General features: G+C 40.5%; 1 protein-coding gene across 3 annotated transcripts in view; it reads left to right on the plus strand.

Annotated features, from left to right (window-relative positions):
- The first annotated feature begins 2,581 nt into the window (after positions 1 to 2,581).
- CFAP97 (cilia and flagella associated protein 97) overlaps positions 2,582 to 14,802 on the plus strand; it is a 42,754-nt gene continuing 30,533 nt past the window's right edge. Inside the window, exons 1-2 of one of the 3 annotated variants that reach the window (XM_049632562.1) lie at positions 2,582 to 2,761; positions 11,146 to 12,185. In XM_049632562.1, the coding sequence (XP_049488519.1) occupies positions 11,162 to 12,185 (1,024 nt within the window). In that variant the 5' untranslated portion in view covers positions 2,582 to 2,761; positions 11,146 to 11,161. Of the gene's footprint in view, positions 2,762 to 2,790; positions 2,893 to 11,145; positions 12,186 to 14,802 lie in introns of those variants that run through there. The other 2 variants (XM_049632563.1, XM_049632564.1) reach the window with 2 other exon arrangements.

A 14,802-nucleotide genomic window follows, 5' to 3' on the forward strand; every position in this document is an offset into this window, starting at 1 on the left:
AATGGACTGAGCCACCTGAGGTTTGTTTATCTATCTTTGGTGGACATTTGGGTTGTTTGTCTTTTGGCTTTGGTGAATTATGCTGCTATGAACATGGGTATACAAACATCCATTTGAGACTCTGCTTTCAATTCTTTAGGGTACATTCCCAGAAGTGAAACTGCTGGCTCACATAGTACCTGTGTTCAGTTTACTGAGGAACTGCCATAGTTTTCCATAGCAGTTGTACCATTTCATATTCCCAGGAGCCAAACACAAGGGTTCTAATCTCTCCACACCTTTGCCCATCCTTGTTATTTCCTGTCTTACTTTTATAACAGCAATCCTAATATGTGTGAAGTGATATCTCATGATTTATTTGCATTTCCCTAATGATTAGTGATGTTGAGCATCTTTTCCTGTGCCCATTGGCCATTTGTATATATTCTTGGAAGAAATGTCTATTCAAACCCTTTGGATAGCAAACTTTGACCACAGAGTTAGACAGACAATCATCCCTGGCAAATGGTGCCAGCATAGTTTTACCAAGCAGAATTAAGTGAAATCCTGGCGGTTAGTCTACAAAAAAGAACAAAATGATTCTGTGTATTTGTTGGTAGTTACAACCGAAAAGTACAAAATGCATTGTGAAGAACAAAAACAGAGCCAATTCCTTAGTGATGCTCCCTAGGCTATGCATAACCCTTAGTTCCCAGCTTTCTTTGCACTTCCTTGTAAAAAAAAAAATACACCTCTCTCTGACCCTCCCCTGTTCACGCTCTGTCTCTCTCTGTCTCAAAAATAAAGTGTTAAAAAAATAAAAAAATAAAAAAAAATACATTATTAAATACCCATTGAATTAGGTTTTTAAGTGCTGCTATAATAAATTACTACACCCAGTGCTTTAAAACAACACAAATGTATTCTTTTTCTGTTCTGGAGGTCAGAAGTCTAAAATCAAGGTATTAACAGGGCTGCATTCCTTCTGGAGGCTTCAGGGGAGAATACCTTTTCTTCCCTTTATCAGCTTCCAGAGGTGCCTGCTTTCCTTGGCTCAAGGCCGCTTACATCACTCTGATCTCCTGCTGCTTTCTTTAATTAAAAACATTTTTTAAGTGATAGTTTAAAAAAATGTTTTTAATGTTTATTTTTTGAGAGAGAGAGAGAGAGAGAGATAGCGTGTGGGAGTGGGGGAGGGGCAGAAAGAGAGGGAGGCACATAATCTGAAGCAGGATCCAGGCTCTGGGCCATCAGCCCAGAGCCTGACACGGAGCTTGAACCCAAGAACCGTAAGATCATGACCTGAGCTGAAGTCGGATGCTTAACTAACTGAGCCACCCAGGATCCCCTAAATTGACAGTTTTACTGAGATAAAACTGACATATAACAGCATGTAAATTTAGGGTGACAACATGATATATATGTTATGAAATGAATACCATGGTAAGTCCAGTTAACAACAATCACTTCACAGTTTTTTTCTCTTGTGATAAGTTTTAAGATCTGCTGTCTTAACTTTCAAATATACAACACAGTATTGTTAACTATAGTCACAGTACTATACATTACAATCTTGCTTCTATGGCCACCCCTCCTATTAATGACTTGGAAACTTCTTGACTCTCATTTTTAAGAATCCATGATTACACTTGGAGCGCCTGGGTGGCTCAGTCGGTTAAGGGACCTACTCCAGCTCAGGTCATGATCTCACGGTCTGTGGGTTCGAGCCCCGCATCGGGCTCTGTGCTGACATCTCAGAACCTGGAGCCTGTTTCTGATTCTGTGTCTTCCTCTCTCTCTGCCCCTCCCCTGCTCAGGCTCTGTCTCTCTCTGTCTCTCAAAAATAATTAAGTGTAAAAAAAAAAAAACCCAAAAACAAAAAACATCTGATTACACTGAACCCTCCTAGATAATCGAAGTTAATTTTCCCATCTCAAGATCCTTAGTCACATAGCCCAAGTCCCTTTTCCCACCTTAAACAGCATATTCACAGGTTCTGGGGATTAGGAGGTGGACATATTTGGAGCACCATTATTCTACCACACCTAATACACAACTGTGAGTTCAAAATCGAAAAATTATGGCATTCAACATATTCCACATTTTTCTCTTAATTTAACTACCCACCTCATTTACCAATAGTCAGAAGACTTTATAATGTGTCACCAGCTCTTGAATCACACAACTAGTTCTTTGATCTGAACTTTACTGATCTAAATAATCGTAAAGCCACAGCCGCCCTCATTTTCACTACTGTTGTTTTGGGGAGGAGGTACAAGATCATTAAAGCCACTTTCCCAATTAAATTGGCCACCCTAACAACTAGGTCCACCCGCATTCCTGTTAACAGCGGGGTCAACAGCAGTTAGCACCTTGCCCGGTGCACCGGGCAACTAAGGGCCTAAAAGGTAAGCTTCTTCCCGTGTCCCTTCCCACCCGAGAGTCGCGGGCCCTGCCTCCCAGTCCCGGCCACCCACCGCACGGCGCGTCGAGCCTCTCTAGGCCGCCGGCGAACCCCCCCGCGCTCTATGACGCCCGCCGCGAGGAGCGGAGAGGAACCACCAGGAGCCGCGCCGCTCGCCGGGCCCCCGCCCAGTTCCCGCGTGGCTCGCAGCGCTCCCTCGGCGCCCTCCTTTCCCTTTCCGCTGTCTCCGCCTCCGGAAGCTCGAGCCTGGCTGCTGGGAGCCGCGAGCGGAGATTGCGTGCGCGCGCTAGCGTGTGCGCGCGAGCCTGCAACGCCTCGGGCGGCGCGCCAGGCGGCCGCAGCGGCCCCGACACCCAGGTAAGCGGCGCGCGAGCAACCCCTCCTGCCCCGCCGCCCCGCCGCCCCGCCCGCGACGCGCCCGCCACCCTTCCCCTCCGGGATCCGTTTCCCCTCTACCGAGCCCAGGCTGCGGCGAGCACTCAGAGTCGGTATGAGGAAGCCAGCGTGGGAAGTTAGGAAGGCCGGCCGGCCGGGACCCCCCCACCAGCCCTTGGCTCCGCCAGCCCTACGGCCCGGCCGGCCTCTCGGGTGGCGGGTGTAACCACAACAAAGACGTCCGAGCCTGCGGTCGGCGTGTCCGTGGGGCCGCTCGCAGCCCCAGCCGGCCCCTGGGAGCCGCCGGGCCTGCCCTCGGGACGCTTTCGCGGATGGAGTGGGGACCGGGGTCGGCCGGAGTTTAGAAGTGGTTGTAACCAGGAGCTGGGTTCAGGCCACCGCCGCCCACCTCCGCGGCCTTGACTCTGAACCCTGGCGCCTGAGGGGCTGTCAGTTTTCTGCTGCTGCCTGGGGCCGTGGGGGTGGGGGAAGGGGGTGGTCCGGAGGAGGTGGTAAACTGACCCTCTCGAGTTCTTGGAAAAGGGATGTTTATTTCGGGCCGAGATTTTCGTGTACCCCACGGGTTACCTTCTTTGGACCGTATTATATACATAATTATAGAAACAGTGTAATGTCACAGTAACAAAATGACAGTTTAAAAAATGCCAGATTATTTGTGTGTTTTTCTTTTTTTATTTTTATTTTTATTTTTATTTTTATTTTTATTTTTATTTTTATTTTTGAGACAGAGAGAGACAGAGCATGAACGGGGGAGGGGCAGAGAGAGAGGGAGACACAGAATCGGAAACAGGCTCCAGGCTCCGAGCCATCAGCCCAGAGCCTGACGCGGGGCTCGAACTCACGGACCGCGAGATCGTGACCTGGCTGAAGTCGGACGCTTAACCGACTGCGCCACCCAGGCGCCCCTTTGTGTGTTTTTCTGATGTATCTTGAGCGTTAGTATTTCTGGTTCTGTAAGAGCTAGACAAATGGTGAGTGTCCAAGGGACGCCCAGTCAGCTTTGACACATGCCGGTTTTCGTTGAGCCCCAGAAGAGTTATTAAGTGATCTGTCATTTAATTTTTACCCTTTCCCAGTATGTGGTGAAGAGAATCTTTACAGTGTCATTAAATGCATATTTTTATGTAAATGGAATCTCATTAACTTGGAAATAAATGTTATCAGAAGGATTACTTGGTGGATGGGATCACTGTATAGTTTTTCTCTAAATTACGTTTAAACCCCTGGAGTGTTTAAATCCTAACGATAACCTTGTCTGTTGGATGTTATGCCTGAAAAGTCTCCCAGGGTTTATGCGCCACCTCCCACGAACTGTGACCACTTAGGAAGTTGGGTCCTTACAACTGTTGAGGACGACATGAACCATGTAAATACAAATAAGGGGATAGTTAATTCTGGTGTGGGGGGTGCGGTGGGGATTGGTGGGGGACGATTGGGGGAAACTATCAAGGAAACTAGCTCAGGGAGAAGCATTGATTTTTCTGCTTACATAGCTAGCAAAGAGACTAGGGTTGGGTCTTCAGGCTCCTGACTCCAGACTCCCTCATCGGGTAAACATTCTTTGAATGTCTAATATTTGTCAGATCCCACTTTAGGCACTGGGGATATAAAGATGAGCAAGATGCCAGGAATTCCCAGTTTGGTAAGGAGATAAGGCGGGAAACTTAGCTATGAAAAATAGGGATTTCAAAGAAGTTCCTAATCATTTGGCTTACAGATTGATGTTGGGATTTAGACCTAGTTCATAAAATGTTAAAGTTGGGAAAATCCTATCTAATGCATGAATTCCTTTTGTAGCAGCCCAGCAAGTGGACATGTAGTTTTTACTCCAACATTGTCTAGTGACTTCTGGCTCATAATCTTAGAAAGTAGCCCATTCCATTTGAGCAGTTCTTATGTTAATTTCAGAACAGCTTCCTTATACATTATACATCTGTTGATGCAAGTTCTACCTCTGGAACTACCAATAACAGTTGTAAAATCTTTTTTCATATCACAGTTTTTTGAGTATCTGAATACCTGCTTTCTCTTAGCCATTTCTTTTACTAGCCTATGAATGCCTTGTTCTGTAAACCACTGATCATGACTTAAATTCTAGACTCTTCCCCGTAGCACCCAGAACTAAATGCTTCATTCAAGAAGTACTTTGACAAGCAGAATATAATTCAAGTTGTCTTAGACTGTATATGACTATCCCGATATGATTTAAGAGTATTTTGGTCTTTTGGTTCCTAAGTCATGCTTTTGCCGCTTGGTAACCTCCGCGTCTTTTTTCAAAGAACCTTCTTTTAAGCTGGGGTCCTCCGTGCACCTTCCCTCCTTACCTTCCCTCATTCTGTGCCTGTGCTATTAATTGTGTTATTATTTGGCTGTTTCAGAGTATTCCTCCCCATTGGGGTTTTTAGCTTATTAATATTCCTCTGCTTATTTGAGTATAGCATAATCAGTAAGACGGCTGACTGTCTGGCCAGGCTGCCTGGATCCAAATCCTGACTCTACTGCTTTCTGGCCACGTGGTCTTGAATATGTCAGTTAACCTGTCTGAGCTGCAGTTTCTTCATCTCGAACCTCAAAGTTGTTACCAGTATTAAATGGTTGATCAGTGAAAAAGTGCTTAGAAAGTGCTTAGTATATAACCTATATGAATGTTAGCTTCTTTTCCATTTATCCAGAACCTTCTGAATCTTTATTTTCAACCGTCCATCTCAGTTTTTTTTTTTAATTCACAAATTTGATAAAGCTTGACATCACAAGAAGCATACAGAAACAAACTAATAACTTGAAATTGGTCAGGCCGTTTAAATTTGCTAGGCCTTAGTTCTAGTGTAAGGGGGTACAGTCTTTTCCTTTCAGGACTGTTGGGGATCTCTGAGGATACAGGAAGGGTATTAGTTCTAACTTGCATTATTTTGCCATGTACCATCTTGAGGAACTTCACGTAGGTCTCACTCAAGGTTATCAGGAATCACAAGATTTAACTTGAAATGCCAAATACACAAAGAGGAGGCTTGCTGGAAACATTTCAAGTTTAGTGTCTTCCAGAATTGTCACTCTCCTTGCCAGAAATAACTTTGGAATTCACTACTGTATTTGGAAAGGGGGTTTGGTCACAAGCTCATGTTGGATTCTAAGGAGTCACAAGTTAATTCAAAGTTCTGAATTCTTGTTACCTAGGTTAACACTTTTAATTTACCTAAGGCTACTAGTTTATTTCATTTGTGGTGCCAGTGAGATTTGTTCCAATTTACTTTGTTAGAGGAAAACTGCTACATGGCAGATCAGCAAAATGCATGGCAGTCACTGGCATGTGTATCTTTTTTTTTTTTTTTTAATGTTTATTTATTTTTGAGACAGAGAGAGACAGAGTGCAAGTGGGTGAGGGGCAGAGAGAGAGGGAGACACAGAATCTGAAACAGGCTCCAGGCTCTGAGCGGTCAGCACAGAGCCCGACACGGGGCTCGAACCCACAGACTGTGAGATCATGACCTGAGCCGAAGTCGGACGCTCAACCGACTGAGCCACCCAGGCGCCCCTGTGTATCTTATTTTAACTGTACAGACCATCCTCTCCTACAGAGAGCTCCTAAACCATTGCTAAACAGGTTCCATTTTCCTTTCAAAATCCCAATGATGAGAAGAAAATCTTGTTACCTTACCCAGTTTACCATCATGTAAATCATAGATATCACAGCCATGTATCTTAAAGGTTAAAAAACAAAAACAGATCTTAGTTCCTTTGGAAGGACCATACTTGGAAGCAGAATAGAACAGTGGTTAATAACAGGATCCTTAAACTATGCCTGCTTTGGAATCCTGGCTGTGCCGCTCACTAGTTGTGTGACTCCGGGCAAGTTCTTGCTCTGCTTCATTTTTCTCATCGGTAAATAGGAGTAATAAAACTTCTTAAGCTTAGATACATTTTAGCTGTTAGTTGTACTAGAATAATAGCACTAATACAAATGGGACTTAGTTATGTTAATTTTGTGTGTTTCCTGAAAAATGTAAACAAATTTTTCTGAGGATGGAAGGTGAAACGATTTGGATGATTTGTTTTTGAAAGATTTTTTTTTTAATTTTTTTTTTTAACGTTTATTTATTTTTGAGACAGAGAGAGACAGAGCATGAACAGGGGAGGTGCAGAGAGAGAGGGAGACACAGAATCGGAAGCAGGCTCCAGGCTCTGAGCCATCAGCACAGAGCCCGACGCGGGGCCCGAACTCACGGACCGCGAGATGATGACCCGAGCCGAAGTCGGACGCTCAACCGACCGAGCCACCCAGGCGCATCTGAAAGATTTTTTTTTAATGTTTATTTATTTTGAAAGAGAGAGAGAGAGAGAGAGGAAGGGAGGGCAGGGGGATGGGAGGAGAGGGAGCGAGAGAGAGAATCCCAAGCAGGCTCTGCACTGTCAGCGTGGAGCCCCATGCCTGGCTCATACCCGAGAACTGGGAAATGATGACCTGAGCCGAAATCAAGAGTCGGATGCCCCTGAAAGATTTGTTTTTTAAACTGACTAGGAAAATTTATGCTCTGGGCTATTCCATGAAACCATTTGTTTTGAAAATTTGAAGAAACCTACAAAATCTTTTTGTTGTTGTTTTAATCACAAAGGTATTTGTACCCATGTGACAAAGTACGAAAGAAAAAAAAAAACAACCCCTTTTTATTCCATCCCTTGACATTTTGGATGAAAGAGTTGATTACCTTACAAAAGAGGGTAATGTTTTTTGGAAATTTAGTGACAATGTTTATAAGAGCTACTTACTCACCATTCAGTGACTATTTTAATTGGTCGTTTTTCTTTCTGAACTCAGGTGGGCAGAATTGGATTGACAATGATCAATCATACTATTTTTTCCTTTAAGTTTTTCTTAGTTAAGTAGGCTCTGGGGTGCCTGGGTGGCTCCTTTAAGTGTCTGACTCTTGATTTCTGCTCAGGTCATGATCTCATGGTTCTTGAGTTTGAGGCCCGCGTCAGGTTCTGTGTTGACAGTGCAGAGCCTGCTTCAGATTCTGTCTCCCTCTTCCTCTGCCCCTTCCTTGCTTGCACTCTCTCTCAAATATAAATAAATAAACATAAAAAAAAAAAGTAGGCCCTAGGCCCAATTGAGGGGCTCAGACTCACAACCCTGAAATCGAGAGTCACATGTTCTGCCAACTGAGCCAAGCCAGGTGCCCCCAGTCATACTCCTTAGGTATGTGATGACCCACGATCACCAGCCTCTGCCAGGTTCTTTATCCTCACCCCACCCCCCAACCGTCTGCGTCCCTTCACAGCTTACAGTTGTTTAACGTATGTCCTTCCAGTCCGTGCTATGTAACTTTGTGCCTGTGAGGAATTTAGTTTTAAGTTTTACATAATTGTATTGTTGTTCATTTAATTTTGCTCTTTTAGTAAACTTTATTTTTATAGATCTCAGCTCACCCTTTTTGACTGACATATAGTATATCACATACAACATTTCGTTTATCCATTTTCCTCTTATTAGACATTGAGTTTTTCCCTAACTCATTTCTATTACAAGCAGTAGGGCTATGATGAACATCCTTGTTTGTACATGGACCCAGAAACACAATTGGAAAGTGGTAGAACCAAGTTTGAGCCTGAGTGTGTCTGACTCAGTTCCTTCTTTTTCGTTGTGCAGACTCACAGTCATCACTTATTTGCTTAATTTATTGCAAGGACACTATTATAATAACAGTAATGGAAATATAAAAAATGCAGTGGGATTGTTGGTTTTTCTTCTAACAGGTCGACTTAATTTTGCCCTTTTTCCCCCTGGTTTTTATTTAAGTGTGTAAATTGTATTATTAACCAAGTATGGGTAACAGTTTTGTAGTGTTCATTTTTCATGCTGATATAATAATATCATATATCTCTGATATAATATAAGCAGAGATCCACAACCTCCATAATCCACAGTCATTTGGTAAATATGCCTAAAGGCTTTGTGGACTATATGGTCGCTGTCACAGCTACTCAGCTCTGCAGCTGTAGTGTGTAAAACTTTATTTACAAAAACAAATGGCAGGCCAGATTTGGCTCATGCACAGTAGCTGGCTGACTCCTGATATAATAATAATTTTGATGGAATCATAATATTCCTCTATTCAAGTTTTTTCGGTATTACTGAAATAATATGAGAATTCCATTCCTTCTTTTTAGTATTATATTCTTAGGATAAATTTCTGAAATGCAAGTACTGATTCAGAAGGCTTATGGCTTTCTTACAGCTCTGAAAATTAATTGCCAAAATCCTTTAAAAGAGATGTTTCGATTTTTATAAATTAAGAGAGTAAAAAAAGAGTAGACTTTAATTCCATAATGGATAAATATGACATCTAAAACCTTATTAAATATCTTTTGAGGACTTGTGGAGGAGGCTTCCTTCTGCTGATTTGAGTTTTAAAACTTAAGAGGGCATTGATCTGTGCTATGAGAAATAATATTTTTTCTTTTTTTAGTAAATATTTCTTACATTTAATATTTAGGTATAAGTTACCTAATTTTTCCTAAATTTTTAAGATCTACTTACACATCTCAATTTAAATCAATTCTAATAATATGTTAGAATTTTAAAACTTATTTGTACTTTGATTAATCTGACTTAGCTTAAATTTCCCTGAACATTGTATGCCATTTGCAAGCTTGCAGCACAATTCAATTTTAGTATATTTAATTTTCTTCTGTACCTTGAACACCTGACCAGGGATACTGACATATCTAATAGAGGAAGTCCTAGTAAGCACTTAGACTTTTTTTTTTTTTTTTAATGTTTTTATTTTATTTTGAGAGCGAGAGAGACAGACAGTGTGTGGGTGGGGGAGAGGGAGACACAGAATACAAAGCAGGCTCCAGGCTCCCAGCCATTAGCACAGAGCCCAGTGGGGGGCTCAAACCCACGAACCATGAGATCATGACCTGAGCTGCAGTTGGACGCTTAACCAACTGAGCCACTCAGGCACCCCAGCACTTAGACATTTTTAATAAACCTAATTATAAGTCTAACCTTACTAATTTAATCAGATTCCCTAAGTGTTTAAAAGTTGTGAATAGTTAAATTTTTTAATATGCCTTATATTCTTCAAAACCTTAAAGGCAAAAAAATTTACCCAATGATAAAATGTACTACCATATATACCTCTAATCTATCATATTAACCTATTGCATTAGTATGAATAATGTAAGTTTGGTTGATTTTTAAATCATATTTGTACTTGATTTTATAGGTTGCAGTATCACTTCAACAATTAAAGGCTCCAGAGAATCATGATTGCTTTAGAATATAGATTATATAATCTTTTATTGTTTGATTTTACATAATAGAATTAATCATAATTTGAATATACTGAGCACAAAATTGGATTGTTGGCTATATGTTATTAGTTTATATATGCCTTTCCTTTAATGCAGCTCATATTATTTGCTCTTTTGAATGTCATTATGGACTAATAGTTATCACAGAAGGACTTTTTCATTTTTATGTGTATTTTGGGGGGCACCTGGGTGGCTCAGTCAATTAAGCGTCTGACTTCAGCTCAGGACATGATCTCAGAGTTTGTGGGTTTGAACCCCACGTCGGGCTCTGTGCTGACAGCTCAGAGCCTGGAGCCTGCTTCAAGTTCTGTGTCTCCCTCTCTCTGCCGCTCCCCTGCTCATGCTCTGTCCCTCTCTCAAAAATAAATAAACATTAAAAAAAAATTTTAAGTGTATTTTGTGTGTTTTGTTTTTCAGTGTTAAATTGTCCAGCCTGAACAGAGGAGGCCCCTTTAAACTGGAGCCTTTCTTGTATTACCATTATATCAGGCATATTTGAATATTGTGCCTTCTGGTAACAGTAAGATACTCTAGGCCCTTGTTTTTCTTTACCTCCAGAAATAGAATCAGCTACCTTCCAAGTCATTATGATTTTTTGATTGTTGTTTTGTTTTTGTTTTTGTTTTTGTTTTTAGTGTAGAATGGTGTTAGAGGTCAAATTCTGAATTCAAGCTGGCTTAGCTAAATTAGGAAGTTTTAATATCATCCTTTCTTAGTCTAAATTAATTGTACTTATAGAAGGCAGATTTTCCTTAGGGTTCACCTAGGTATATGTCTGTGATATGCTTGCCTTGATGACTCGTGAACTGAATTATTAGACTTACTTATTTTTCAAATCATTGGTACAATGTGTTATTACTCCTCTAGCCCCATTATCATTTCACTGAGTTAATATTTTTGGGTGTTTTTGTCATGTTTCTTTATAATCAAACTTCTCAGTTTGAGATATACAAATACTGTAAAAAAAAATGAAAAGTATTAAGAAATTATTCTTTAGTCTGATGGTAACACTGGCATCTTTTTTTCAGATATATTTTTGCCATCATGGATCGGTTTGGAGATGTATCAGAAGGTGAAGTGGACCATTCTTTCTTTGACAGTGACTTTGAAGAAGAAAAGAAATGTGAAAGTAACTCAGTTTTTGACAAGCAAAATGATGACCCTAAAAAGAGAATAGACGAAGATACAGAAAATGTAAACTTGAAATTTGGAATACAAAGAAAGGAAAATGAAATAAAAAAGAAAATTCTTCCAGAAGAACACCCCGTAGAAAATGATAATATGCGAACCAGAAATTCTTTATCATTGTCCACTTCAAGATCAAAAAAATTGTGGGATGCTACAACAGGGCATAAAATACACTTACCCACTCCAAGTAGAATTCCCAAAATTGTGAAAAAAGGTGACGATGATTATTATACAGATGGAGAGGAGAGCAGTGATGATGGGAAAATGCAGCATGTCAGGTCCAAGTCAGCTAAACCACCTAATAACCTTAAAAAAAACATAAGTAAAAAGTATTCCAAAAGTAATTCTTCTTCCTCCTCTTCCTCTTTGTCTTCCTCATCTTCAAGTTCAGGTACAGATTGTTCAGATGCAGGGTCTGATAACTGTATTTCTGATTCATCTCCATCATTAAAGAAACGTCTGTCTGGTGTAACCCACTTGTCACCAAAACAGAAATATAAATCAGGAGTAAAATCAACAGGAACACGGCCTTCAAGTACTAAACCAAAAGTCAATGACTACACTGAGGAATCTGAAGATACTGTGACAGATGTCACTCCTCTCTCAACTCCAGACATCAGCCCTATTCAGTCTTTTGAACTGGGAGCATCAAATGATCAAAAAGTAAAAGTTAAAAGGCAAGAAAACGTGAGTCAAGAAGTATATGGAAATGTTGAGGATTTAAAAAATAATTCAAAATGTTTGAAATCAACCAAAAAGGGGAAAGAAAAAACTGGGCCTGATCTCACTCCAGAATCTTCAGTGTTAGATTCCAACGTAGACCACAGATATAAACAAAAAGTCTTACATGACACAATGGACCTCAATCATCTTTTGAAAGGTAAGTTTCTTTTCTTTTTAAAAGCTGTATATATTGAACTTACATATTAAACTTCATGGTATATTGAGCTTAAATATCAATTGCTATGAATTTGCATTGATTTTTCTAAATATATTTTATTATTGGATAATTGATATTATAATAACTTTTCCAATTACTCTATTTTACCGTAAAAATATCTGGAATATCATTTATACTATTGAAAAGCTAATTAACTAAGAGTAGAAACTACTTCACCCTAAATTTTGTTTTAGTGTCTTACAAAATCATAAAACCTAGAGGGAACAGCTAGATAAGATAAGTGGGGGAGGCGGAGCCAGATGTTTTTCACATTTGAGAGGGATGTGGGCATAAGATACATTTCGCTTTCTTCTTTAAGAAAGACAACAGCGCTGAAGTTAAAATATCCTAACCTGTTGTCTTCATGTCAGAGAAAGTGGTGAGAATGCTGGCAAATGAAAGAACTCAGAATAAACTGTAGGGAACTATTCAGATTTTAAGTTAAATATTAAAGAGCATTATTTGAAGATAGTTACCAAGTTGATGAAACAACATAATTCAAGTTTCAGTTCCTTTAAGATTGAAATTTTTTTTGAAGTATAATTGACATAGAGTATTCTATTAGTTTCAGGTGTATATCATAATGATTCGATACTTTTATACATTATGAAATGATCCCCATGATAAGTCTAGTTACAATCTGTTACCATACAAAGTTATAACTTTTTTTTTTTTTTAATTTTTTTAGCGTTTATTTATTTTTGAGACAGAGAGAGACAACGCATGAACGGGGGAGGGTCAGAGAGAGGGAGACACAGAATCTGAAACAGGCTCCAGGCTCTGAGCCGTCAGCACAGAGCCCGACGCGGGGCTCGAACTCATGGACCGCGAGATCATGACCTGGGCCGAAGTCGGCCGCTTAACCGACTGAGCCACCCAGGCGCCCCGAAAGTTATTATAACTTTATTGGCTGTATTCCTTATACTGTTCATTACATTCTCATGACTTAATTTATTTTTATAACTGGAAGTTTGTACCTCTTAATCCCCTTAGCTTATTTCATCCTTCCCTCCCCCCAAGCCTCCTTCCCCTCTGGTAAGCAACAGTTTGTTTTCCTGTATCTAAGAGTTTTGTTTGGTTTGTTCATTTGTTTTGTTTTTTTTAGATTCCACATACAAGTGAAAGACAAATATGGTATTTGTCTGACTTATTTCACTCAGCATCATACCCTCTAGGTCCATGTTGCCACAAATGGCAAGATCTCTTTCTTTTCTATGGCTGAGTAATATTCCATTGTATGTATATACCACATCTTCTTGATCCATCCATCTGTCAGTGGACACTTAAATTGCTTCCATATCTTGGCTGTGGTGAGCAATGCTGCAGTGAGCATAGGGGTGCATATTATCTCTTTAAATTGTTTTCATTTTCTTTGGATAAATACCCAAAAGTGGATTGCTGGATCATGTGGCATTTCTGGTTTCTTTTATTAAAAAAAAAAATTTTTTTTAAGGTTTACTCATTTTTGAGAGACAGAGCGTGAGTGGGGGAGGGGCAGAGAGAGAGGGAGACACAGAATCCAAAGCAGGCTCCAGGCCTGGAGCTGTCAGCACAGAGCCCGATGCGGGGCTCAAACTCACGAACTGTGAGATCATGACCTGAGCTGAAGTCAGACGCTCAACCGACTGAGCCACCCAGGCGCCCCTGGCATTTCCGTTTTTAATCTTTTGAGAAACTTCTGTCCTGTTTTCTGTAGTGGCTGCACCAGTTTACATTCCCAACAGTGTAAGAGGGTTCCCTTTTCTCTACATCCTCACCAGCACTTGTTGTTTCTCGTGTTGTTGATTTTAGCCATTGTGACAGGTGATATCTCATTGTGGTTTTGATTTGCATTTCCCTAATGATTAGTTATGTTGAGCATCTTTTTATGTACCTATTGACCATCTATGTCATCTTTGGAAAAATATATATTCAGGTCTTGTGCCCTTTTTTGTTAATTTTTTAATTAAAGTATAATTAATATACAGTGTTATTAGTTTCAGGTGTACAGTGTAATGATTCAACAAGTCTATACACTACTCAGTGCTCATCATAAGTGTGCTCATAATCCCCTTTATCTTTTTCACCCAGCCCCCCCACCTCCCCTCTGGCACCTACCGTTCTCTGTATTTAAGAGTCTATTTGGGGCGCCTGGGTGGCGCAGTGGGTTGGGCATCCGACTTCAGCCAGGTCACGATCTCGCGGTCCGTGAGTTCGAGCCCCGCGTCAGGCTCTGGGCTGATGGCTCAGAGCCTGGAGCCTGTTTCCGATTCTGTGTCTCCCTCTCTCTCTGTCCCTCCCCCGTTCATGCTCTGTCTCTCTCTGTCCCAAAAATAAACGTTGAAAAAAAAAAATTATAAAAAAAAAAAAAAAAGAGTCTATTTGTCTCTTTTTTTCTTTGTTTCTAAAATTGCATATATGAGTGAAATCATAGTATTTGTTTTTCTCTGACTTATTTCATTTAGTATTATCATCTCTAGGTCTCCATGTTGTTGTAAATGGCAAGATTCCATTCTTTTTGATGACTGAATAATATCCCACTGTGTGTGTATTTATATGTATACATATATACACACAT

This window comes from Panthera uncia, chromosome B1, assembly GCF_023721935.1.
Source record: "Panthera uncia isolate 11264 chromosome B1, Puncia_PCG_1.0, whole genome shotgun sequence".
Classification (NCBI taxonomy): Eukaryota; Metazoa; Chordata; class Mammalia; order Carnivora; family Felidae; genus Panthera; species Panthera uncia.